General features: G+C 52.1%; 1 protein-coding gene across 1 annotated transcript; it reads left to right on the top strand.

The window, feature by feature from the left end:
• The first annotated feature begins 1893 nt into the window (after positions 1-1893).
• Positions 1894-26350, top strand: FSTL3 (follistatin like 3). The gene is made up of 5 exons (XM_030540731.1): positions 1894-2123; positions 11668-11853; positions 18052-18267; positions 22735-22962; positions 23881-26350. Exons 1-5 carry the CDS (start codon positions 2048-2050, stop codon positions 23931-23933), a joined length of 759 nt encoding a protein of 252 aa, XP_030396591.1. The 5' UTR covers positions 1894-2047; the 3' UTR covers positions 23934-26350.
• Positions 26351-26629: the final 279 nt, after the last annotated feature.

The raw sequence follows: 26629 nt of genomic DNA, 5'->3' as shown, positions 1-26629 counted from the left end.
TGTCATTTAGCCCTGGCTGGATCTGAACTAATCCCCCACCAAACTAGGACTCAGGGATAACTGTGAGATAGCATCAGCTGCTCTGAGATGACGTGCTCTGTGCGGCAAGATCACTGCTCCATAAGGCAGAATTTAAGAGAGAGGGAGTGTGAAGCAAGGGAGGTCCCCTGTGGCATCTGGAAGGGGCCTCCTTTCTGAAAGACCCTGGATCAGTTTTGCAGAGTGTGTGACTTCAGCGGAGGCCAGTGTTAAGGGTCTGATGTTTCCTGAAGTTGTGAAGTACAGAGGGACAAAAAATAAAGGTGACAGGGGTTAGAAAAGACCTCTGAAACTGCTGCAGGAAGAGGCAGAGACAATACAGCATGCGTCTCTCTCTACCCAACCCCAGGGAAGCTGGGAACAAGTGTGGTTGGAGTGGGGAACCCTGTAGCTATGCAGAATGATATTCACATGGAAGTGATACCACTCCAGGTTCCCTTAACTTCCACGCCACCCCAGCACTGGTGTTGCACAGGCCTGGGCAGATGAGTCAGTGGCCTCTGAGGAGTGATGCTAAGAGAGGGAAGGGAGCCAGGCAGAATCACAAAGCAGCTAGAACTTCCGTTCTCTGTATTTTCTGGATTGGCAATTTCTGGAAGCCACTTCCCTTCCCCATTCTGGCCCTCTCACCCCTGTGTAATATCTATGGAAAGCCAGACGACATTTACTTTGCAGACTCTCCTTGGCCTCACAGACGTGGCACCAAGCATAGAAGTCTAAGCAGAGGACTGGGGACCAGGACTTCTAACCCTCACTCTGACACTGAATTGCTCTATGATGCCCTGTCTGTGCCTCAGTTTCCCCCTCTACAAAATGTGGATAACACTGTTCTACCAGAGAGGCTGTGAACTTTAATTAATTAAGATGTACAAAGTGCTTTGAAGAAAAAGACTGCATAACAGCAAAGTAGTATTAATATGATCTGAAATTACTGGGCACTTGGCACCAGGATTAAGAGGGTGCTGTAAAACCCAGGTCACTGGACAGCTAGATTTAACCTGAAAGAAAATCCCATGCCCAAGCATGGCTGAATTTTGGCAGAGTTTAAATCGGGGTCTGGATTATTCGTTACCCTACAACCTGTGCACGTGCGCACGCACAGATGCGTGGACACACACACACACACACACACAGAGTCTCTCTGTGAAGTTCCAAGCGATACCACTTGACGTCTGGGCTCCCAACAAACCAGCCTTCCACCACCAACTTCAACAACAAACCCAACAGCCTAATATTCATTCTGCAGGTTTCCTGCAGCGTTTCCCCCCCTTCTACTTCTTTTTTGAACCAACTGTGATGTATAAACAGCTAAGCAACAGCTACAAACTTAAGCCATTTGCCATCCAGCCTGGAACCTGGAGTGATTCTAAGCTGGGGCTGGCAGGAGTAAACAGAACTAGGGAGAGATCTACTCCACATACCAGAGACATGTGTTTAAAGGGTCAGGCAGGGAGCATTATTTTGGCGGAAAAGAGTAAGGAGTGGAGGAAAGGAAAAAAGAAGTAGAAGCTGGCAGCCAGCTCCACGAGAGAGTTTTCTCCCCATCCCTCCTCCTGTCAACTTGGGGGTAGGTTATTGATGAGAGTGGGGGTGGGGGGCAGTGGGGGGATTTGTAACCTCAGACAATCAAGCCTGAAAATATACATTCGGCCAGACACACACACAAACACACACACACACACTGCTCTTCCCGGCACTTCACTGGCTGCTGCGCCGGCACCGCCCACCCCAGCAGCATGATTCAACCCTGCACGAAAAAAAAAATCTGTATATAGCCAGTGTGAAACTGAGATTTGTAACTCAAAAGGCAACAGGTCAGGCCGGGACCAGGCGCAGATACTTGGAGGAGCAGCCCACGCCTCATCCCGCCTCTGCCCCTCGGAGATCCGCGGGAGCTGCACGCCCCTGGGGCAAAGGAGGGGACTCGGCGGGGGTGGGCAATTGAGGTCCCAGCTTTGCAAGTTTGGGGGCTGCCTGGCTGGCTCTTGATCGCTTGTCTCGGCTCAGGATGAAGCCCTGGCTGGCGCTGCTCCTGGCTGGGATTTGGTGTCACATCACTGCAGGGGAAGGGGACTCCGTCCAGGGTAAGTGATTCTCACAGGCTGCTCAGGTGCCGCTCTGAACAACAAGCGTGGCACAACCCCGGCCAGACCCCCAAACAACCCCATGCTGCCCCGAAACAAACTGGCCGGCGTGAGGGAAGGGCGGGCGGCTGCAGACGCGTGCTTGTTTGCAGGTGAGCTCGGCAAACCTCGCCCGGCAGAAGTTAGGGTGGGGGGAGGATTATTCCCCCTCCAAAATAAACCCTTTCCCGTTTGGAGGTTCAGCTTTGCTACTCTGCAGCGCTAAAAGGTCTCCAGTAGTTCGGAGCCGGTTCTGATCTCAGACCAGACCTTGTCCCGGAACGAATCCGGATCAGGATCCCAGCCTGCCCCCTCCCCGGATCAGCACCAATGCAAGGCGCACCTTTGGTTGGGGTTTGGTTTCGGATGAACCTCCTAGACGCGCACTCCTCGCCCGGCCCTAACGCGGCCATTCCGCAGAGTGGGGTTCCCCGGGGGGCTGCAAAGCTACCTGTGCTCCAGGCGGTCTGTCTAGTGCTCTGGCTCAGGGACCTGCAGCTGCTGCTCTGGAGAGCTGGGCTAGCTCCAGGGAGGCTGTTCAGTGTTTCTGCAGCTCGTTTGCACTCGGAGTTTACTAACTTTTAAAACGAATCATCTCTGGGATGGGTTGGTTGCAGCAACTTTGGATCAGGGACATTTGCTGTTGCAAATCAGGTGTCGTCTAGACAACTGCATTCGGGCAGAAGGGGGAGGGGGGGGTTGCCAGACAAACACCTATCCATTTAGCTGCCACATGTTTCTTCCCGTTCCCCAGCTGGGCTTAGGAAGAAATCGCCTCCCTGTGTTTGTGGCACCTTAGAGACTAACACGAAAGCTTATGCTGAAATAAATTTGTTAGTCTCTAAGGTGCCACAAGGACTCCTGTTCTTTTTGTGGATACAGACTAACACGGCTGCTACTGTGAAACCTCCCTGTGTTGTAATTCAGCAGGTGTCTTAACCTCCGGGGAGCAATCCCCCTAGTGATCGTCACAAACAGGGGTTCCCGGGGGAGGTTGTGATCACTTTCCCTCTTCTCAGATTGCTAAATGGGAAGGGATTTTCTAGCTAGATGGGAGAGAGCTACTGTGTGTGCGTGCGTCCGTCCGTCCCAGTATGGGAAAAGTTGAGAACCACTATAATTCTAGCATTATGGTCATTCACCCCTGGCCACTACTGGAGACTAGCTATTGGTGTCAGGTATCGGGGGTAGCCGTGTTAGTCTGTATCCACAAAAACAACGAGGAGTCCAGTGGCACCTTAAAGACTAACAGATTTATTTGAGCATAAGCTTTCGTGGGTAAAAAACCTACTTATTCAACTGCATCATTTTGTGGGTTTTTTTACCCACGAAAGCTTACGCCCAATAAATCTGTTAGTCTTTAAGGTGCCACCGGATTCCTCGCTGTTTTTGTAGCTATTGGTGTGTTCCACAGAGACATTTCTTCTCACCAGGCTTGCTAAGGGGCCCAATACTCTGAGGTTCTGAGCATCCTCAGCCCTCCCCCATAGCTTCTCTCCCTGCCCCATTTGGTCCTGTGTGAAGACATAAGGATGAAGTCCCGCTATCATGATCATACTGATATAGACTACAGTGTCATAAAGACTGATTTCATTGTGGAAGGAAGCCTCAAGCAAAGAGATTACGGGCAAATGTTAGCCAAGCCCCCTGCTTTCTCAGTACACTGCTGCTGGTCTGTTTCACCAAGTTGGTGTTAGTATAAAAGTCTCCTGCTGGGGTCAGTTCCTAAAAAGTGCTGAGTACCCATTACTCCCACTGAAGTCCACAGGTGCTCCCCTCCCTTCAGGATCAGTCCCTAAGGATTTCAAAAGCAAGAGTATGCATATGCTTCCTAGGGGAGCCATAGTGCTGAGTTTTATCCGTTTATAAACTAGAAATTGTTTCCAAATGCCAGGTCGAAACATTGGGCGTTCAGAATCCAAGCCTGGGAACCGACTGCCCTGCCCATGGGCCTGATTTTCCATTGCCTCATGCAGTCATTTACCCCCGGGCCAAGTGAGTACCAGGTACTATCATTCTGTTCTGGTAGCATTTCATGGTCACGTTGCGCCATTGCAAATTGCTGCTGAAGATGGAAGGTAATGGAGAATCAGGCCCCTCGGGTTTATAAAGGGACACTCTTGAACCCTAGATCCATCTAACTGGAGCGTTCCAAAGCCAGGTGCAGAGGTTGCTGTTTGTGCCCCTTTCTGTTAAGAACATTGTTAACATAAAATAACACAAAATGTGGGGTTTGCCTATGGAATTTCACTACTGGCTGTCTACCAGCGAACCTGCCTCAGAGACGCCAGCTAGCTAACAAATCCCTATCTTACGAGAACACTTTAAAGCATCCGCGTTCCCGCTGCAGTTTTGCTCAGCCTGTATATAAAGCTCAAATTCTGCCAGGCAGTGGGTTTTTGCTTCTTCCCTGGGTGATAGAGCAAGGTCAATGGCAACCTTACTTCAGAAATGTTTCCAATCACCTTAGCTATGGCATCATCTTAGCATGCTGCAATTATTAATAGATTTCATGCTTGCAGCATCCTTGGCAGGTAGGATTCCTGTTTTACAGACACAGACTTTAATGTGATTTACCCAAGGGCCACAGGGCAGGGCTGGGAACTGAACCTAGATCCCAGCCTCATGCCTTCGCCACAAGACAAATCTGTGCCATTGCCTGCACCACAATGTTTTCCCTGATACTTGGTGCACCTCTGAACCTGGTCTAATCTGAATAAAATTACTACAGCTTGCACACTGTATGAGATACGGTTGCTGACTGGCAATGGGAGTATAGGATATTCGGACCCTTACTGAAATCAAAAGAATTGTTACAAATATCAGGCAAGGTCCAGTTAAATCATGGGGATTAATGCCACATGGGCAGTCCCTGGGTCAAAACCCTGGAGTCCCTAATGAGTTCTTATTCTCATAGAGGAAGGATGATCCGGTGACTATGCACGATCCTGGATTTAGGAGACCTGGATTCAATTCCCTTTCCTCCATTTAACTGCACTTCCCCTACCTCACAGGGATGCTGTGAGCCTAAATGCATCAAAGCTTGTAAGGAGCTCAGGTTCTCCAGCGGTGGAGGCTGGAAAAGTACCAGAGATGGATTCAGTCCCTGCTGAGGCACACATTAAGGGGTGAAATCCTGGTTCCATTGAAATCAATGGCACAACTCCTGTTTTCAGCTTTTCACCCTAGGAATCAACAGGAACGTTGCCTGAGTAGGAACCTGGGGAATTAACTTCTTCCCAGGGATTGTAAAACCAAGCTTGTGACCACTCCTCCTCGTTAAAGAACCTAGGACAAGAAAACAGGTGTTTGCCCTGAGGTCTAGGCCAAATTGCAGTTCAGAGAGTTGCATCCTGTCTCCCTCCAATTCTCCCCTGCAGGATGCAATTGGATATGGGATTCTAAGTTGCTTCTTTCTTCCCTGAACTGGTGTGCAGCATTGTTAAACAGATTCTGTGCTCCTCCCTAGCTGCATTTCAGCAGTAGCAGAAGTGTTACTTGCGTATAAATTCTCCTGACAGTTAAGTTTACACGGTTCTTTGGGGTTCCTTCAAGTTGAAAGGCACTAGGTGGTATGGTACCTAGGCACAGTTAGAAATGCAAGTCGTTCTATGTAGTAGCAATGGGATTAATGGATGTGTCGGGTTTTTTTAAAAGTAATGACACAGGGTAAATGTTAGTGATACTCTTAAAACAGTTGTTTTTTCTCATAAGGCTGAGGACAACTGACCCCCCTCTTCACTTGCAAATTATTTTGTCAACTAAACTATTCTAAAATAGCCAGATTCCAGAAAACCTTGTTTGGATTGTATCAAAATTCTCCCTTCCACGGTAGCTGAGAACTTTGAATGATATCTGTGTGTCATCTCCCAGCCTACAATGAATTTAAATCCTACTGGAAGGATGACCTTGCTTCACTAAGGAGGCTCCTGGGGAGGGGTTTGGCCCACTTCTAATATTTGTGCTTCTGTTTTTCACTAGCTTTTGGGGTGGTGTGGTGGGAACAGACATTCGTGGGACTGAGATGCTCTGAAATTGGGAGGTTCTTGGGTAATTTAAATTAATTTCCTTGATCTAACCTAAGTTATTTCTAAGGTGCCGGTGTCACTTTAAATACATATGACTAGTGGAAATGCTGTAGAGAAATGAGTGGGTCAGGATGGAGGTGCATTGAGGTGAGTGGGGAGCCCAGGACTGGAGCAGCAGGAGTGGGGCAGCTGCAGGTTAAGATTGAGGAGGACCCACAGGGAACTGTGTGGGGAGCCCAGCACTGGAACGGCTGGCCGAGTTGCAGCAGAGCTGTGTGGAATGCCAGGATTGGAATTGATGGAGTTGGGTCTGCTGGGGCCAGGATTGGGGAGGACCGACGAAGCTGTGTGTGGGTTGTCTAGGACTGGAACAGCCAGGCAGGCTGCAAGTCAGGAATGAGGAGGCTTGGCAGAGCCATGAGGGGGGGCCAAAGCTCCCCACATTTTGCATCAGAGCTTAGTACCCAGCCAGTTACTGAGATTTCCCAGCACAGTTTCTGCGGCAGACAATAAGGAATCATACGGGCTGTGGCGTTGGCAAACAGGACTGAAAGAAGAGATGGCGGACAAGGGCAGAGGCCCAGATCCTCAAAGGTAGTTAGGTGGCTGACTCCCATGGGAGTAAGGCACCTAAATACCTTTGGGGATCTGGGCCTCAGCGCCTGCCACTCCCATTTACTTCGATGGGAACTCAGCACCTCTTGGGGTTAGGCCCAGAATTAGCATCTGGACTTAGAGATGGGTGAAAAATCATGGATCCAAACACTTTCCAACTTTTTTGAGGGCTGGAGGGGTGAACTTGGATTTCGCTCTGAGCCCCTTATCATGTGCTAAAAAAAAATGAGCCAGATCCTCAGCTGGTATAAATCATTGTAACTCCGTTGAATTCAGTGCAGTGATGTGGATTTACACCGGTTGACGGCATACTTTAAAAGCAAACACATTCCTCTCCCTATAATGTCCCAGATACTGAAAGTATTGTAACAATCTAATGTAGAGGATTTGACCCTGCAAACACTTCAGACCAAGGTCCCTGTCCTCAGGATCAATGGGACTGCTCAGGATAGTAATTACTACACGCAGTAGTAACAGTGGGATCTGGCTTGCACTTGTTACTCTCTGTTTACCTTTTACATTGCTCTCAACTTGGACAAGGACAACAGGCTGGTCAGTTTCACCATTTCCGGTCAGTTGCACCAGCAGAATGTTGCAATGTTTGGGTTGCAAATCTGCAGAGGATGTTTGTTTGCTTAAAAAAAACCCAACATTTTTTATCAAGAGGGGACAAAGATCTGGCTCTGGGCTAACGTTGTGACATGCAGATTACATGAGTGAGTTTACACTACAAACCGACTTTGGGGGTGTGGAAAAGCGATGTAGCTATACTGACCTAACCCCTGGTGTAGACAGCACTGTGTCGACATAGCTACCGCCTCTTGGGGTGGTGGAGTTCCTACGCCGACGGGACAAGCTCTTGTAGGTAGTGTCTGCACTAGCGCTGCTGCCCCGGCAGCGCTCTACGTGTAGACAAACCCTCGGAGGCTGATTTGACTTATACCAGTGTGAAAATGGCGTGACTCTAGAATAGCTGTCACTAGGGTTTGTTCCAGGTAACAAAGCAGAGTCTAGCCCAATTAATACTATTAACAGATGAATAAGCAGCTCAAGGCCAAATTCCAGGCTCATTTATAACCATGTCATCGCAATGTACAGTTCCGAGGAGGCAGTGTTGTCTAGTGGTTAGATCAGACATGGGCAAACTATGACCGGTGGGACCATCCAGCCTGGCCCCTGAGCTCCTGGACTGGGAGCCTAATCCCCGGCCCCTCCCCCACAGCCACGCTGCCACATGGACCGCACTCTGGCCCATCACTCCCGCTGGGCAGCGTGGGGACGGGTGTTGGGGCTGCGAGCTACTGCTGCTGGTAAGGGGGCGGAGAGCGGGGGATCCTGGGGGCAGTCAGGGAGGAGAGGGCAGTTGTATGGGGCGGAGGTTCTGAGGAGGCAGTCAGGGGATGGGGAACAGGGAGGGTTGGGAGTGGGAGTCCCAGGGAGCCTGTCGGGGGCAGGGATGTGGATAGGGGTCAGGAGGGCAGTCAGGAGACAGGAAGCAGGGGGGTGGATAAGGGGGTGGGAATCCTGGGGGGCCATTAGGGGCAGGGGTTCCTGGGAGGGGGTGGTCAGGGGACAAGGGGCAGGGAGGGTTGGATGGGTTGGGTGTTCTGAGGGGAACCGTCAGGGGGTGGGGGCCAGGCTGTTTGGGGAGGCACAGCCTTTCCTGCCCGCCCCTCCATACAGTTGCACAATCCCGATGTGGCCCTCGGGCCAGAAAGTTTGCCCACCCTGGATTAGATCAGACATTGGGACTCAGCCTTCTAGTCCTGCCTGTAGGAGGCAGTGTGGTCTGGAGGTTAGAGCAGAGGACTAGGAGTCAGGACTCCTGGATTCTGTTTCCTGCTGTGGCATGGCATTGTTATTGACCTTGGGCAAGCTTTGTAGTAGGGCTTGTCTACATGGTATAAGCTAAGGTGTGATTTGAAACCAGTTGTATCGTGGTTACAGTTCCTTGCATGGCCACTAGGATTTGTCTAGTTTTGGAAGTTATTTCGGATAAAGGTGGGATGCGAAGTTAAAGTGGAATAGCCATTTCTGAGTAACTCCGTGTGTGGATGCTCTGTTCTAGAATAAAATGTTCCTGTTTAGCTTAATTCACAAGTGGATTAAGCTAAACCAGAACAAGACACGCTGAACGAGAGCGTCCACATATGGAGTTGCTCAGGAATCGTTGTTCTAGAATAGCTGCACGTGGAAACAAAGATATAAAGTACCTTTTTGGGGGTTAGTTTATTGTGCTAAACTGAAAAAAAGCCACTCATGCTGGAATAAGAATGTCCACAGGGGGCATTATATCCATGTAGACAACCCATTAAATCACTCCATGCCTCAGTTTCCCATCAGAGGCGTGATCCTCACTCATCCCCCAGCGGGCGCTGTGAGGATTAACTCATTGATATGTGTGCAGTGCTATTTACAAAGGACCACGTCAGTGTTCGGGGCTGAATCCTGCTCTGGGTTACACCCTCTGGGATGCCTTTAACATGGGTAAGATTAAGAGCAGAAATCCAAAGTTTGTATGCAAAGAAACACTGTGCTGGCACGAGGAGTGACAGCCCCTGTCCATGGCCAATGGGGGTGGGGAGGTGAGGATGGAGGGGATATACTCCAAATGTTAGGATGCCCCAAGGTCATCTCTGGGTTTACACTTGGCTGCAGCATTGTGAGATTGGGAGCAAGGGAGTGGGGCCCAGCAGTTAGTCACACAGAATGATCAGAACTCAGTTAGTTTGTTCAGGATTAACCCTGCATCAGGCCAGGTTGGTAGAAACCCTCCTGAATGAGACAGCGGGCTCCCTCTTCCCATTGTTCCTGCTCAGACACCCCACCCGTCTAGACTAGTGACCAGGGGCGAAAGGGGGAGACTAGGAACCTTCTGTTCCTCAGTTAGGGGCCTGGTGTCCTGCGCTTTTAATCAGGGAGGGTCCAGACACAGAGCCTGTTATTATCTTCTCCTCAATAGAACAGAGAAGGCTGGGCTGCAGTGAGAAATCTTCCCTCGGGAGCTTCCAACTGCCCAGGGCAAAGAGCTGCAGCAACCCAACCAGAAGTCAGGTTAATTGCTGGCTGGGGAAGCTCAGAGCAGACTCTGATCACAGCGTGCACTGGGGTGACTCCCCAAGTAACTCCACTGGTTACCGGAGAGTCACTCCAGATTTACCCCGGCACATCTGAGGGCGGAAACTAGCCCCCACATCTTTAGCCGTTTAACAAACCCCAAATCAAGCTAATGAGAAAACAAACCAACCAGCGTCAGCAGCGGCCGGTTTACAAGGAAGGAAATGGCAAAGAAATCACTCACAAAAGAGAGAGAGAAAAAAGAAACGATTCGCTCATGAGATTAAGAAATAAACAGGCTTTTGACTCAGTGAGCTCAGATGCCAGTGGCCTGGCTGTGTCCCAAGGGGCTGTCTGCAGCGCCCAATGGTCAAGACATGGCTGCATACTACAAGGATTGATCCTAATTGCCAAACCACTCATGGTCCCACACGGCTGCTCCACCGCTGCAGCCGGTAGTTTTGCAGTGCTGCACACTGGACACAGGGCAGTACTCCCATAGCTTAGCCCAGCCTGGGTCATGGCATCAGGGCGTCCATGGGGTGTTTTAGGCCAGGGAAATTCATTGTGCTGCCAGTAAGGTGCAAGGTCTTTTCAGCCTGTTCTAGTCTTGCTTGAATCCTCTGTGGTTTTTGGTTTTTTTTGAATGGGGGGCTGTAAACAGTGAAAACCTAAAAAAGGGGGAAGTAACGAGGGGGGGGCTCAATCTCCAGAGCTAAATGTCCCTGGACACTTGGAGGGAGGTTTGAAATCTAATCCCAGATCGAAACCTCTTTTTGCACATCCACTGTTAGGATTTAATTGCGATTGAATTGCAAGCCTCGTGCTGTTCAGTGCCTTGCTTAAAGCCCCAGATCCTGGATTCATGTGAATAAGAGATAATCTTTACTTTCATTAAAAAAAAAAAGATTCTAGGCCTTGTGGTTACTGAGAAAAGCTTGAAAACGTGACCCACTGGAGGCTATGATACGGGAAGACAAATGAAAAGCATCCCAAAGTTGCTATTTTTGAAAAGTCGCATGGTTTTTAAGCCATCTGATGGAATTTTGGGGCCCAACTCATGACTTTTGAATGCGTGGAGTTGACAGAACTGCAAATCTCTTTCAATTTTGGGGTCTTTGCTGTCTGGAGCTCAGGACTATAGCTTGGGCCCCATCTGTAGAACTAGATTCATGAGTATCCAGCCCTACAGATGAAAATGAAGGGGTTTGGGAACTGCCACTTTAGGTTCTTGGTGCTGCTCTCTTTAACAACTACCCCGTGTCCGTTTTCCAGAGTCTAATGCCAGAGATAGGGGAAGATCAGTCAGGTCTGGCTCAGAGAAGGCACTGGAAGGGGGTGAGGGGAAAGAGAGAGACAGCCTGTCTCAAACACAGCAATTTGCAGACCGTTTGCCATTTGCAGACCATGCTACTCAGGACCCCCTGCATTTCCCAAGCCAGGCACAATGCATACACCTGCACAGATATCTGTGTCCACCTGTGCAAAGCCCAGGCATATTGGGCAACTGCATATGCCAAAACAGACTGACACACATTTTGCAAATCCAGCCCTAAATATTAGTTTATTCCCACCCGAGGTTGAGTTCTGTTGTGTCTCTGAAGGGGGGCGACAGCCAGCTTGTGAATCTCAAGTATCTAGAAGCACCAGAAGGTGGGGAACTACTTCTCACATATTATTCACTGTTTTAGCAGTGCAAAGGCTTCGGGCGGGCTCTCTGTCCAGGGAGTGGCTTTACCCAATAAACGCATCTTAAGGACACAGCCTCCCAAGTGTGGTTCTCATGGTCTGCTTTCTCCTGGCAGGCGGGATCTGTTGGCTGCAGCAGGGCAAGGAAGCAAAATGCACCATGATCCTAAAGGCCGACGTGACCTGGGAGGAATGCTGCGGCAATAGCAACGTTGACGTCGCTTGGTCCAACTACACCCAGCCAGGGAACAAGATCAGCCTCTTGGGGTTCCTTGGGCTGGTGCCGTGCCACCCTTGCAAAGGTAGATGTGCTTGCTGACAATACAGCCACCCCACTGTCCTTACGTTGACAAAGTGCCCGAGGAAGCCAAGCCTGCCTAGGGGTTGGAGGCCCAAGCCTGTTTTGTTTTATTATAAATACCACATAGTGTTATGGGAGCATCTAGAGACACAGTACGTCTACACTGCAAAAAAACACCCTGTGGCAGCAAGTCTTTGAGCCCAGGTTAACTGACTCGGGCTTGTGCTACAGGGCTAAAAATAGCAGTGTAAACATTCCCCCCCGGGCCCTGAGATCCTCTCCCCTCGCTGGGTCCTGGGCTCTGAGTGAACTGACCTAGGCTCAGAGACCCGCTGACGTGGGTGGGTGTTTGGGTTTTTTGCAGTGCAGAGATAACCACAAAGGCCTGGTCTACACTTAAAAATTAGCTCAACCCAGCTACATGGCTCAGGGCAGTGAAAAACACCAGGCCTTGTGCTGTGTGGTTAGGTCAAGGTAACACCTGGTGTAGACGTGGCTTAGTCGACGGACAAATTCTCACATCAACCTAGCCCAGGGGTCAGCAACCTCTGGCACGCTGCTCGCCAGGCTAAGCACCCTGGTGGGCCGGGCCAGTTTGTTTACCTGCCGCGTCGGCAGGTTCGGCCGATGGTGGCGCCCACTGGCCGCGGTTCGCTGTCCCAGGCCAATGAGGGGAGTGGGAAGCCGCAGCCAGCACATCCCTTGGCCCACACCGCTTCCCGCAGCCCCTATTGGCCTGGGACGGCGAACCGCAGCCAGCCGACGCGGCAGGTAAATTAACTGGCCCGGCCCGCCAGGGTGCTTAGCCTGGCGAGCCACATTGCCAGAGGTTGCCGACCCCTGACCTAGCCACTGCCTCTTGGAGAGATGGATTAACTACCTGGATAGAAAAATCCCTACCGTCAACATAGGATGTGTCTGTGCTGTGGCGCTCTAGCTGCAGCAATCCTGAGAGTGAGACTGTCCCTGTCCCAAAGATATTCGCTTAAATAGAGCAGGTAAAGGATGGGAGGTGAAACAAGGGAAATGATTTGCCCAGAGTGACATGGCAGGTCAGAGACCGAGCTCGGACAAGAACACAGGTGTCCTGAGTCCCAGGCTGTTGTCATAGCCACTAGATCACAAACAGCCACTAGGAGCAGAGGTTTTGGGTTCACATTTAAAATGGCATCAACTCCGGCGTCGCCCTTGGGGGAGTTTGGTCCTGCAAAGCAGAAATCTCCAGCCATTGTCTGTTCTTGCAGCATTTCCACCATCTTGGCCTGGTAGCTCAGGAGACCGGCCACAGCGGACCTAGACAAACAGGCCCCTTTTTGGGTTGGGCTCTGACATGGAACCAGCAGAGTTGGTTCTGAGCTAAGTCACTGCCATGTCTGGCACGCGGTTGTTCACACCAGCGCAGAGGGGTGTAAACGGAACCCCCATGGAACGGGGAAGCCATTTGTGCCCACTTTGCACTGGTGTAAATGATGACGTGGGCTGTTAGGCCCCAAAGTGTGTGACCTGTTTCTCCCGGCTCCTGCATGTGGGGAGGGACCACCTGGAGGTTCCTTCCCCCTGTTGTGGCCCATGGTTATACGTTCCATCAGGATTAGGAGGTACGGGGGGATATTCCCTGCCTCGCCACTCCCAGCCAAATCCTAGAGCAACAGGAGCGGGTAGCAGGGCACAATCAGCAAGATCCCCAGCTGGAGGCAAGAGCTCAAGGGGGCGAAGTTGGCATCATGCCCTTCAGGATCCTGAGTGACACCGAGAACTGGAACGGCCCCTGACGTCGATCAGAATAACCCCAGGTGTGCACTGTGTTCAGCTGCCTCTGGGCTGCCCCGCCGTTCCAGAGGAGCCTTGCGTGTCCATGATGTGCACTGCGGAGACCCCTCCTCCCACTGCTGGCCCCGCCCCCTGCATGGGGGCTTGCAAGGGGGCAGCGTAGGGCAATTGACTGCCGCCCCACACTGTGCAATTCCTCCCAGTCCTGTTGGAACGCAGTTCCAGCCCTGGACACCGCTGCTGGGGCAGGGAGGAGCAGAGATCCGAGGGCGCTAAGCCAGCTTGCGGTGGCTCATTCCCGGGGAAATAACAGTTTCCTCTTGCCAGATCCTCCCTTTCCAGCTGCCGGCCGCAGATTTCCCCGAGGGGGACTGTTTATTTATTTATTTATTTACAGCTCTCCCCTTTCAACATCTCCAAATGTCTTTATAGAACGAGCTAGTTCAAAAAATTGAAACACTCCAGTTTGTGCGTTCCAAGCCCTCCAGATGTTTCGGAGCAAGCCAGAGGCACGGATCCTCGCGTCACACTTGCACGGCCATGTGAGGACAGGCCAGAAGACCTGCTGACCGCAGTAGTAAGGGAGTGGGTTGGAAAGGTCGCGTGGTTCATTGAGTCATTTGTTTTACAAAGGCCATTAAGGAACAGCCTTCCCCCGCCTTATGCACCCCTCTCCTGCCTGAACACAGACACTGCTGCCTCCCTGCCCTTAATTCAGCCTTGGAGAGGTCTCCAGAAGGGGAATGACATGATGGGTAGTAAGAGAGGTTGGAGGCAAAACTGAAACTGCCCTCCTGGTCCTTGATTCCTTATAGAGACCAGGCTGCAGGATTCAGACTTGAAACTTCCTCCAGTTCATGATTCTGAGGATCAGGTCTGCTTCTGATGTCTGACGTCGCTGAGTATCAGGCAGCACTGGGAGGGAACGGAGGTAGAGGCCCTGATTTAATGGGCATTAAGGGAAGTCAGCACCTTGCAGAGTCAGCCTCCAGGTCAATGATTACTGTTCACTGCACCTCAGCCTACACCGCGAGACTGAGATTGGGACCCCATTGTGCCAGGGACACCGCAGAGCAAGAGCCAGCCCTTCCCCCAGAGATCTTACAATTGACATGCACAAGGCAGGCATAGGAAAGATTATTCTCCCAATTTTGCAGTGGAGGAACTGAGGCACAGAGAGATGTGGGGCCCAGGAGCTTTGGACAACCTGGCTGCTTCTGAGCCCTTCTGAAAACTCTAAGCAACTTGCTAAAGGTCACGTGATGAATCAGTGGCTGAGCCAGAAATTAAACCCAGCTCTCCTGCATCACAGGCTGAGACCTTAGCCACAGGACCAGCCTTCCTCATTCACCCCGTCCAGGAGGAGGTAACAGAGCTCCTTGATCTGCTCAGCTTCTGCTTACATTTAGCTCTGCTGCTATAGTCAGGCACTGATCTGCTGCGCGGAGTTTATCAGAGCCTCAGGATCCCAGAGACGAGAGGATCCCAAAGCAAGAGGAGGAACAAACCCCACACTGCAGAAACCCCCATAAAGTCCAGGCTGATCCTGCCCATTCCCCAGCGTGCCGGAAAGGAACCTCCCCCAGAGCTAGCCGATGAGCAGGAGGCCATGGAAAAGGGCAGGAGGGATGACCTGTATCTGTGATCCAGCTCCTGGCTCTGCTCCAGGAGAAACTGTGTCTTCTGCCCCTAGTACGTGTCTCCCCCTGCTCTGCAGCCAGGTCAGCTGGAGAGTGGCAGAAAGGTCCTGGCAGCACCCCCAGGGCTCCCGAATGGAGGAAGGTGCCAGGTTTCCATGCCAGAGGCAGGTTATGTTCCGTCTGGAGCATTCTGGGTCCATTGAACTGAGCCTCAGTCGGGGCACCACAGAGCTAACCTGGGTGAGGGTCGAGGCTGCTGGGAATGGAGCAGTGGCAACTGCCGCCACCCCCCTCCAGGCTCATGCTTTATCTGTCTAGCAGCCCTCCCCACTGCAACGCCCAAGAAAGAGCCCTGCGTGTGCTGGACTTGCCCAGCCCGGCTCGCCAAAGGGCATGGCCTGTTTGGAGCATGGCCCACGCCAGGCGAGTTCAGCCGAGGCTCGTCCATGTGAAAGAGCTGCTTCCCCACAGGAGCTAACCTCACGTAGCTCATTCACTCAGCCCCTGCAGATCTAGGGACTCTGACTCACAGGACAGGCCCTGTTCCAGTCAATGGCTACTGCTTGGATATGGAGCTCCAGGGGCGAACAGGAAAAGAGCTGGTCCCCTGCCAGGGGTTTTCCCCCCTGCAAAATGGGGACAAACTCCTGGGGGAATTCCACCTTCCATCCTACATCTTCCAGGGAAACTGCACCACACCATGTCCCACGGTCAATCCCTTCCCCTTACTGAATGGGGTCACTTCTTCTTCCCCCCCCCCCCGAGCTCCTGGGGTAACATTCCCCCCCCCCGCCTCCCACTTCAGTGAAGGAATAGCTCCACGGGGGAGGATTCTCTAGGTCCAAAGAGACACATTGCCAAATAATACCCTGGTGGGTCTATGTTCCTCTGATGCAAAGGGGGCAGGAAAGCTGACCCCGCGGCCGACAGGCTAGAGAAGATGCTGAGGGCACTGGGGAAGGGAGTGGTCCTGCAAAGCCGGGGCAATGGGTCCGAGTCACCCTTGTGGAACGTGGCATAAACACTCCCACTGGAGCAACCTGATTTCCCACCCACCCCCGCCACACACCTCCAACCTCTGGAGACGTGATAACTAGCCTCTCATAGGAGCCAATGTCGTCTCCCCCCCAGCTCGCGCTGCTCACTCCCCAAATGTCTCCCGGGTTCAGGGGAAATTCCGTAGCTTGCCGCACATGAGTTCAATGGCCCCGTTGAACCCGCGCAGACTGTTTTTGCTAGGAGGCGACCCAGTGCGACAATGCAGCCATCTGTTTCTTCCTCCCCTGCCTGTAGGGAAAAAGGCGTCCCAGACAGATTTCCCCCCTCGCTGTTGCCCATTCTCGTTTTCCAGTCACGGAGGCCTGGAGTGAAACAGGGCTGGGTATTGTTTGGGAAAGAGACCTTGTTGATCACACAGCCGCATGCACAGGCTGGGCTTTCTGGAGGGTGCTGTGCACGACAGGGCAGGGTTCTCTGTTGCATGAGAGAAAGAAATGTCTCAAAAAAAAAATCAGCTGGCAGTTGAACACAGGGGCCAGCCCCTTGACTGCTGTAAGCCAGTCTGACTCCGCTGATGAATGGAGCGACTTTTCTAGCTGCAGGTCTGCTCTGCTATTAGGGTTGCCAGGTGTCTGGGTTTTGACCAGAATGCCTGGTCGAAAAGAGACCCTGGCAGTTCCAATCAGCACTGCTGGCTGGGCCGTTAAAAGTCTGGTTGGCGGCACAGCGGGGCTAAGGCAGGCGCCATGTCTACCACGGGGTGTGTGGCTCCCGGAAGCAGCAGCATGTCCCCCCTCCGGCTCCTACGTGTGGAGACAGCCAGAGGCTTCCGCACACTGCCCCAACCCCAAGCACCGGCTCCACGGCTCCCATTGGGCAGGGACTGGACCATTATGGGGCTGAGTGGCTCAGGACTTTGTGTCATTACCCTGTAGTTGCACAGGTACTAGCAGGATTGAGGTGACGCAGGGTAAAGCCCAGGCTACCGGGCATGGTCTGAAACTGAACACTTCATCAAGGAGTTCTGCGTCCGGATGGAGGGCAAATTGCATTCAAGCTGGAGGGAACAACCCCTCGTCTAGACAAAGCCCGGGGAGCTCTCCACATCCAATCCCCCAGGGCTGACCCCAGAGAGAACCGGTAGCTGTTACCATCCGTTTGTGTAACGAGCTGGGCGGGTCTTGGGGGTGGTGGTTCCTAGGAGACGGGCCCGCAGGCCCTAAAGCCAGCACGGTAGCGAGCACTCTCGATGGTGGCCCCAGCAGTCCAAGGACTGAGCAGGCCACGGTGCTGTATCCTCTCCCCCAAGTCTCTGGCCCCGCTGGGGGCTGTTAAGAGCAGCTGGCGTATAAAGAACAACATAGAAGGAGCCTTTGACAGGGCTCAGCAAGAGGTGTCATTGGTCTGTTCGAACCCAGGACCAATACCGCATTGTCTGGAGCGCCCCCTACTGGCACCGTCACTGTGGACCCTCTGTTAGATATGCGCAGCCAGCTCTCGTTGGTGGAGCACTCTCGTAACGGGAGGTGCCGTGGGAAAGCTTCGGCTGCTTGCGCCTGTCCTGCGATTAAAGAAAGGATTTCAGTCCCTGTAGGCGTTAAGGGGTTAATTCATCTTGCCTCACGCCAAGGGGCTGGTGAGCAAGTTTTGAACCACAGCTGGTTCTTGGTCTGCTCCTGTGTCTCTGGGTCCCCTTGCTGCCTTCGATCCCTCTGCAGAGGGAGAGGACGCCCCCGGTGCAAACCGAGTGGGGGCTCTCTTGTGCTAACGCCTCTTTCCTTTCCCCCCAGAGACCTGCGAGGGGGTGGAGTGCGGCCCTGGCAAAGTCTGCAAGATGAAACACGGCCGTCCCCACTGCGCCTGCGCCCCGGATTGCTCCAGCCTGCCCAGGAAGCTGCAAGTGTGCGGCTCGGATGGCTACACCTACCGTGACGAGTGTGAGCTGCTGACAGCTAAGTGCAGAGACCACCCCGACCTGGAAGTGATGTACCAGGGCAAATGCAAAAGTACGTCGGGCCCCCCTTTCTCTTCCCGTGTCCTGGCCCTCTCCCTGCACGCGTTGGGCAGCTTTAGTGGAGCTATCCTAAAAACCCCCAAAGCGAGTGTGTTTCAAGTTCCCTTGGTAATTGGAGGAAATGGTGCTCAATTGTCCTTGCTTCTCCGATGCTGCCAAGCTGGATGTTCTCACGGGTCACCCTTTCCACCGAGTGCAGCTTCCCCAGTAGCTGGCACTTGCAGCCCTACCACATTCAAGGCTTGGTACCAGCATTCCCCCGCTCCTCATGTCTGGCCTCTCTGAGGCAGTTTTAGACTCCTGCCCCCTGGAGATGACTTTGCAGCGATTCCCCTATTGAGGTACCCGTGGAGTATCCCTCTAGCGTGGGAGATTTCTATACCGGGCAAGGAGCCTGGGGCCGTTCCCCTGGCATGCCCGCTGTGCAGCCTGCAGCAGAAATGGGAATTCGCTGTAGAAGGGCAGGGTCCTATTTAGAGTTGGTTGATAGTGGGTGGAAACCCATGACCCCCAATGGTGCCGCACGCATTTATGCCTGGTCAGAGTTGGCCCCCTCAATGCAAGAGTGGAGCTGGGAGGAAAGCTCTGGATGGCAGCGTGTGGTTCACTGGCACATGGGCTGGCAGGCTGGAGCTGGGTTTGACCTACAGGCCCTTCTCCCACTTCTTACCTCTTGCCTCTGAGCCAGAAGCTTTAGGGTCCGAGAGAGCCCCCTGCCATGACTCTGCTCCAAGCCAAGGCCCGAAAGGGGGTTGCCCTGTTTGAGGCATGGTCTTCCAGCCGAGCTGTTAAGTCGAGGCCCCTCCTGACCATGTTCCGGGGCCATTGAGAGAGAGAGGTTAATCCATCCCTCGGGATCTCCAAACCCTTTCCAATCTGGAGACACGTGAATCCCCTCGGCCATGCCCAGGCTGAGACGTGGCAGCTGGTTCCAGGGCTGAGCGGGCCCCACTCAGCAGATCCCTGCTGCTCCGTTGGATCATCCCTGCATCCCGGCCAGCGTTCACTTTCCATAGCCCAGTTTCCAACGCCAAGGGCTGTGGTGGGAGCACAGGTTCCTGTCTCCTGCAGGGCCTCTGACCTGTTCAGCCAATCAGGTGCTCTGGGGGTCTGGGAGCAGAGCTGGGCCAGAGAGATGGAGTTCAAATCTGGGCTTCTCTAAGGGCTAGGGTGACCAGGCAGCAAGTGTGAAAAATCGGGACGGGGGGGGGGGGGGTTAATAGCACCTTTAGAAGACAAAGCCCCAAATATTGGGACTGTCCCTATAAAATTGGCACATCTGGTCACCCTACTAAGGGCCAAGGTGGGGCCAATCTATTATCTGGTTTGGGCCTAGCTCCAGTTTTATTGTATGTCTTTTCATGGATTATTTTAACGTGACGGGGGCCCAGTATGGGAGAGCTGTCTTTCTCCCGGCTGTTTCTGTCCCTAGTGGAAATGCCGCAGGAGAGCAGATGTTGCATTATTTCATCCTTCTAAATAACAATACCAAGCTCCTATCTCGCACTTTTCGCCAGTAGAGCTTCAGACTCTTTACAAAGGAGGCCAGTGTCATGATAACCCATGAGGGAACTGAGGCACGGAGAAGTGAAGTGACTTGCCCACAGTCACCCAAAGGTCATTGGCGGAATAGAACTGAGAAATCCTGAATCCCCGTCCAGTGCTCTGTCCACTGGGCAACACTGTCTCCCATGTCCCCTGAGGCTAGACCTCAGCTGTTCTTCCCCCTTGGTCTAGCCCTGGTGCAGTGCCATCCATGCCAGCAATGCCAGCCCTGAGCAGGATGAGACTCCTCACTGTAAAACCCCCAGCCCCAGGTCTGCATTATGATCCTGCTTCGGCTGCTTTCCTGGGCAAAGCTGCGTTGGGGCCAGGACTTAGGGAGGACAATGTGTAGCACTGGCTGGTACCTGAGCCAGCGAACCAGGGCGTCTGCCTGTGTCCAGCAGCTAGGATAAATGTAGCAAATTTATGAGTAAGAACCAGAATCTTCTAATACTGAATAGCCCGATTCTGCCACTCTCTTTGCATGGCAAGTCCCCGGGGAGGGCCTTGTCTAGCAAGGTACCACTCAGCATGGGTACCGGTGGCAGCATCGAACCCTGAAGTCTTTGAGCTTTTGATGAAGAACCTGTTGAAAGTCACTCCTGCTTCTGATCTTGTTTACACTGGTATAATTCCCCTGGCTTCCCTGGGTTTTCCTCTGATGTACATTGGTGTAAGTGAGATGAGGGTTAGGCCCCCTGTGTCTAACTCACCCTGTTGCATCTAAGAGTTGTAGGGTTCTGGGTATGTCTCCACTGCATTGTAAACCTGGATCTGGGGGACCCGGCTTTGTGGACTTGGTGTTTCCAAGTCTGCGTTTGAGCGTCCCACTGCATTGTAAACCTGAGTTTACATTTGCTGGACCAGAGTCTCACAGCTGTGCTAATGCACCATACTGCACTACGCAGCTGCATCCACACTGCAAAATGACAGCGCTTGACCCAGCCTCCTCCCAGAGTCCTGGGACCCAGGTCCTGAGTGCTTGCTGACCCTTTGTGTGTGGACAGAAGTGGGGCTTGGGCTCAAACCTGGATCAGAGCCTGGGCTAGTGTGCAGTGTAGACACACCCTCTGAGAAGTGCATAACCTCACGTACCAGAGGGCAGATTCTCAGCTGCTGCAAACTGCCATAAATAGAACAATGACAATTTACACCAGTTGTGGATGTTTCTCCGTATGTACTAAGCTGACAAGGCTCAACGGAAGCTGAGGAGTGAAGGTGATAAATGGAGGGTGTTACTTTTATTCATTAGGTAACCTGACCATCCCAAAGAAATTTGCAACCTATCTACTGCTGTGGGGGTTACTTTATCCATCACTGAAATGCAGCCACCTCTGGGTGATAAGTGGCAGATGTTTAACAGTGCACAGCAACGTATATCCTAATTTTTCTCCAAATTGCAATAGGAAGTGTATGACTCTAAAGGATTTTGCAATCGCAGCAGCATAAAACACTGCCCTTCTCCTTCGTAAGGGATCCTCCTTCGGCAATAACTACACAAGGGATTTTTAAGCCCATGGGATTTTTAAGCCCTATGTACTCACTGAAATACGATGCCCGATATTGAATGCGCTGTATATTCTACACTGGAGTAGCATCTTCTGATGCTTAAACAGCCCTGGATTTAATGGTGGTTTTACATACATCACCGACGAAAGAACCGCGGCCCATAACATGTCACTTAGATGCATCCAGCTATTGTTTTAAAAAAAACAGACCAGAAAAATATCCCAAACCTGCCAAGGTCTGGCAGCTTTATTATGCCTATTATTTTTGCCAGCCCCTCTCTGAAATTCCTTCCTGTCGAAATCATCTTAAAAGCCAAATCTGGGGAACTGGGCTGTCGAGTCACTGCCTGATCCAGCTTCAAAAAGAGCTGAAGTTTTAAACCCCTGTGAAAGAGTGTTTATAATCTCCAGTAAGTGATGCACGCCTGCCATGGAATGCCCTGTCTGCTGGCGTATGTGAGCGTATGTGTGTGCACAGCAGAGATGGGACGCAGGCGGGCTGTCAGAGCAGAAATCAGCCGTTGCTCCATGTGTTCTGGCTAGCTTAGCGTGTGGGTTAGCACTCTTGTGACTGCTCAGTCAGTCAAGAACCCAGCAGTTTGCCAGTTCCATTTGGTTCTGGCTGGGCGGTGCCTAGGATGGTAAAGCCACAATTTGCTTCTTGTTTTAATTTGGAGTGAATTAGTACCCAGGTCAAGGGACCCTGGCATTAGGTACAGTGCAGACAGGGGCATCCCATACACAGTGCACCTCTATTCTGACTTCCAGCACCTGTGCTGGTCTAAGCCGGGGTCCCAGTGTTGCTCAGCTCTGCTGTTGCACCTAAATTCTGGCCTGCATATCCCTCTGCCCTCTTCTGAGCACAGACCATCAGTTGGGCAGTGGTGAGGGGCCAAAGAAGGGTCACTGGTTTACATCAGCTGGGGAAGTGTGCAAGTGTCATGCCGGGGGCAGATGAGACCATGAGATTCATTGCACTTATGATCCGATTTGCTCCTGTACCCAGATCTACAGAGGCACAAACAAGTAGCCATCAGATGCACAGCGCCGTCTAAAACCACATTGGCTTCTTCCTTCTGCTGGTGAAGAGAAGCAAATGTTTGCCAGTAGCCAAATGTCTGGATTTGTGCTGAATAAAAGAAGGGAAGCCCAATTTCCAGGGAAACTTGTTGCTAAATCCTGCTCCCCGTTACCTCAACATAGAGCTGGAGAAACCTCACTGAAACCAGTGGGGTTATTCCGGAGTTAATCTGGTGAAACCGAGAGCAGTATTTGGTCCACAATGATCCTTTGAACGCTGCCCCCTGTAGGAAAGCAGCTCTAGAATTTCCTGTTGCTGGAGTTTGAACCTCACACACACGTGCTCTGACCAAGCTCACTCTCCGGCTTGCGACTGCTTCCATTAGAGTCCTGCTCCAGCGTGGTGTGCCCCGGGACCCACACCTGCGTCGTGGACCAGACAGGCAGTGCCCACTGTGTGATGTGCAGGACGGCCCCCTGCCCTGATCCCTCCACCCTGGACCACACTCTCTGCGGCAACAACAACGTCACCTACCCGTCTGCCTGCCATCTACGGCGGGCAACCTGCTTCTTGGGCAGATCTATTGGAGTCCGGCACTACGGAAGCTGCTTAGGTATGTTTCACTTCTTGACCTGGAGAATGTTCACCTGGGTATGGTGGACGGGGATGTGGTTCAGAGTTGGCTGGTAGGTCCCCCCCACACACACAATCAGACCTTGTGTAAAGATGTGTTGAAACAACACAGACAACACTTGTAGGGGGCTTTTGAGAGTGGAGAGGGATTCCCCAGGCTGACAGCTCTGTCCACTCTGTCCCGTGCCCTCTAATTTTAGTGCCTCCATTTGTGAGCGTCCAATTTCTGCTTCTGACTGTTACCGCTCAGCTTCAAGAGATGGGCGTCATTTCAATGGCACCGGGCACACACTATGCTAACTGAGGTCAATGGGGGCGGCCTGAGCTCAGCTCCTCTGGGAATTCAGGCCCTAAGATTGTCAAGGGAGCTCAGCTCCCAATTAGGCCTTGGGAAAAGGGGGCCGGATTCTCAGATGGGCTCCTGGCGTTGGGTGCTGAGCATTAGGGAAAATCCATTCCTCGTTCTGGGGCCTGAAGGGGGGGTAGGGTGAGCTCTTCTGAAAAATCTGGCCCTTTTTCTGGATGCTGAGTGCTTGGGAGTGTGACCTTTGGAGGATTAGAAGTGGAACCCCCAGACTCAGGCACCCCAGATTATCCGGGCTACTTTAGATGGTGTGGCCGCGGTGTAAACAACTCGCTGAAGGTCATCTGCTGAGCCTGGAGAGGAGCTGGGACTAGATCCCAGGTGCTCAGATTCTCCAATCTAGAGACCTGCCTGCTGGGGATTGGTCTGAGAACTGTCCCAAGAGCAGAGGTGACTTTTGACCACTCTTGCGATGGGGCACGTTACACCAGTGACCTGGAGATGAAATGGCCCAGTCCCGGTCCCCTGAGCCCTCCAGACTGTAGTGTTTAATATTTCCCTGCAGCTCATTTTCTTTTATGGCTCCATTTACAGCTGTGGCCAAGTTCCCCCTCGATGTGGGTGATGCCGAAGAAAACTATGTGTGAAATACTCCTTCTTTGCCAAGAGGCCAAACCCAGGAGACGGGCATTATGTGTATATTGTACAAACCATATACCTGATATTTATTGAGATGAAAGATTCTTATTTATATCTGTTTATGTTATGCAGACGCATAGGGCCTGATTCTCATTACTCCGTTCCTGCGTCTGGGGCACGGGAGGGAGATTAGGGTGGCTTTAAACCACTTTTCTGCTCCGCATAGTCATGGGTGGTTCAGAGCCTGGTGTAAGTTAGAGCAGCCTGGTGCTCTAACTTATGCTCTGCTCCCCATAGGAGGAAGTGACTAGCCATAGCACAGGGCACTCCAACCATGTCTTCAGTCTGTCCTCGGGCTGTGAGCAGGACTATTGTACAATCTTTACAGCAGCTCTACACTGACTGGGGAGGCCCCCATATGCAGGAGAATTCTCTGGGGGCCATTTCCACCTTTCTTAATGCCCCTTTATGCTGCCAGAGGGCCTAAGTGTCCCTGAGAATTGGGCCCACGCTGTATACTAGCCCCACAGCACTCTCGGATGTATTTATTGTTTTGTTTTAATTCTTGGTGCCCCCATCTGCAGAAGTTCCTGGACCTGTCCACAGGAATCTGAGGTTGAGCCTTCCCCTGAGAGACTTTCTGTCCTAGGGGCTCAGCTGTGGGGATGAACAGCTCCCGACGGCAGGAAACTCAGTTCAAAGCTGTGGTGGTTGCATCTTTTGTTTTCCTGATCTTGTCCAATCCAGCTCATGTAATAAGCAATGTCAGTGAGGACGCAGAGGTAACGCAACCTCGCACACTGCCCTCAAGGCTGGGTTTCACACAATGGGCAAGGGGGGCAAACTTTTTGCCATTATAACGCCATGCCCCTGGGTGGCTCATTGGCAGCAGGAGTAGAACCTGAGACCTCTGGAGCTAAAAGCATCAGCTCTGGTAGCCAGTGCTGTGGCAGGCTCGTTGACCTCTAGCTCAGACTGCTCCCTACTAGACAGGAACAATGTGCCACATGAGTGGGTTACACCAGCCCAGATCATTGCAACCGCAAAGGGCTCCAGTCTGGATTCAGAGCCAAATTTACCCAGAATTCAGTGGTGTTGGTCTCTGGGGTCTTCGTTCAGGCCCATCTTGGTAATACCTCTGGGGTTCATTTTTTCATTGTCCTGCACCTTTGCGTAGGGCGACCAGACAGCAAGTGTGAAAAATTGGGCCGGGGTGGGAGGTAATAGGAGCCTATATAAGAAAAAGACCCCAAAATCGGGACTATCCCTATAAAATCGAGACATCTGGTCACCCTGCCTTTGCGGAGCCACTGATGCCGGTGCAAAATAAGTATGCATGGCAGCACTTTGCACTCATTCAGAGGCTGTGAGACAAGGCATCTGAGACCAGGGCCCCTAGGGGATGTGCGTTGAAGAGACAGGCAGGCAGCTTTGGTCCTGACTCTGACCTCTCCTAACATCATTACAAACCTGATCCCGCCTACATCATCTTTGCCCCGGCTTTAGGGGAGTCGCTCTGATTGACAGCGGTAAGTGAGAAGAGAACCTGGCCCAGTGCCTTTTGGGTTTTAAATATCGTTCTGGGGTTTTCAAATCAATCCCTCGATAGTTAACCCCCCGGTCGCCATCAGGCCCATGCTGAAAGGCCACTGCTAGCTACAGTGCATGCTGCAGGTTGACTGCAAACTCTGTTTCCAGACTGGCCCCCTTCCCCCGGCTGCTGACACTGAGCACCAGTGCTGGGGCCCAAACGGGGGAGGAATCCCAAAGACAGTCGCTCACTGGAAAGTGAGGAGGGCAGGCGGGAAGAGAGGGGATGAGTGCTTGGCAAATAGGGAAACGTTGCGAGACGAAGGTTGGCTGCGTGGTCAAGCCCTGAGGCTCAGGAGATCTGGGTTTAATTCCCAGCCCTGCCACAGCTTCTGTGTGTGACTTTGGGGTCCCTGTGCCCGTTCCACACCTGTAAAAATGGGGGCAGTAGTTCTTCTGTTGTCTGTCTAGTCAGTTAGCCTCTCCTCCAGCCTCCTGCCGCTCTCTCCCCCTATGTCAGCCCACAGGGGTCCTGATGGCACCAGGAGTCTCTAGTTGCTATTACATTGGGTTGGCCTGTGGTGTCCTGGAAGTGGTGCCTGGCTCCTTTGTGACCCACCCCAGCTGCCCCCTCTCCAACAGGTTGATACCCTCTGGATCCTCAGCTCAGCTTCCTCCGATCACATCCCCGGTATTTATTTTTCACATCCCCGGCGACATCGTGTGTGTTGTGACCTGTGTAAATAGCGTATCGTCTCCAACACCACGCGGCTCGGAAACCGTTGCCTTCATATTATTATATAGATTAAAAAATCCCCTCTTGTCTATTTTTGTATGGTTGTGTCCCCATCCTTTATGTATGCCATGTAACATGTATGTTTCCTATTCCATATTGTTTGGGGGCATTTTACTGCTATGTTACATTTTGGGTTATAATTAAAAGGAATAAAACCAGTTCCATGTTGTTCTTTTCTTTTAGTAATTTCTAAAGTGGAGTCCGTGCCCAGATTCACAGAGCTAAGGCCAGAAGGGGCCATTCTGATGAACTAGTCTAGTCTGGCTGCTTGCATACCACAGGGCAGAGAATTGCGACCAGTGATTCCTGCAGCAAGACCGGTAATTTGTGGTCGAGCTGGAGTATATGCTTAGGAAAGAGACATTTAATTTAATTGAA

This window comes from Gopherus evgoodei, chromosome 22 (genome assembly GCF_007399415.2).
Source record: "Gopherus evgoodei ecotype Sinaloan lineage chromosome 22, rGopEvg1_v1.p, whole genome shotgun sequence".
Classification (NCBI taxonomy): Eukaryota; Metazoa; Chordata; order Testudines; family Testudinidae; genus Gopherus; species Gopherus evgoodei.
The sequence above is the reverse complement of the archived record's forward strand: the minus strand, read 5'-3'. Positions and strand labels throughout refer to the sequence as shown.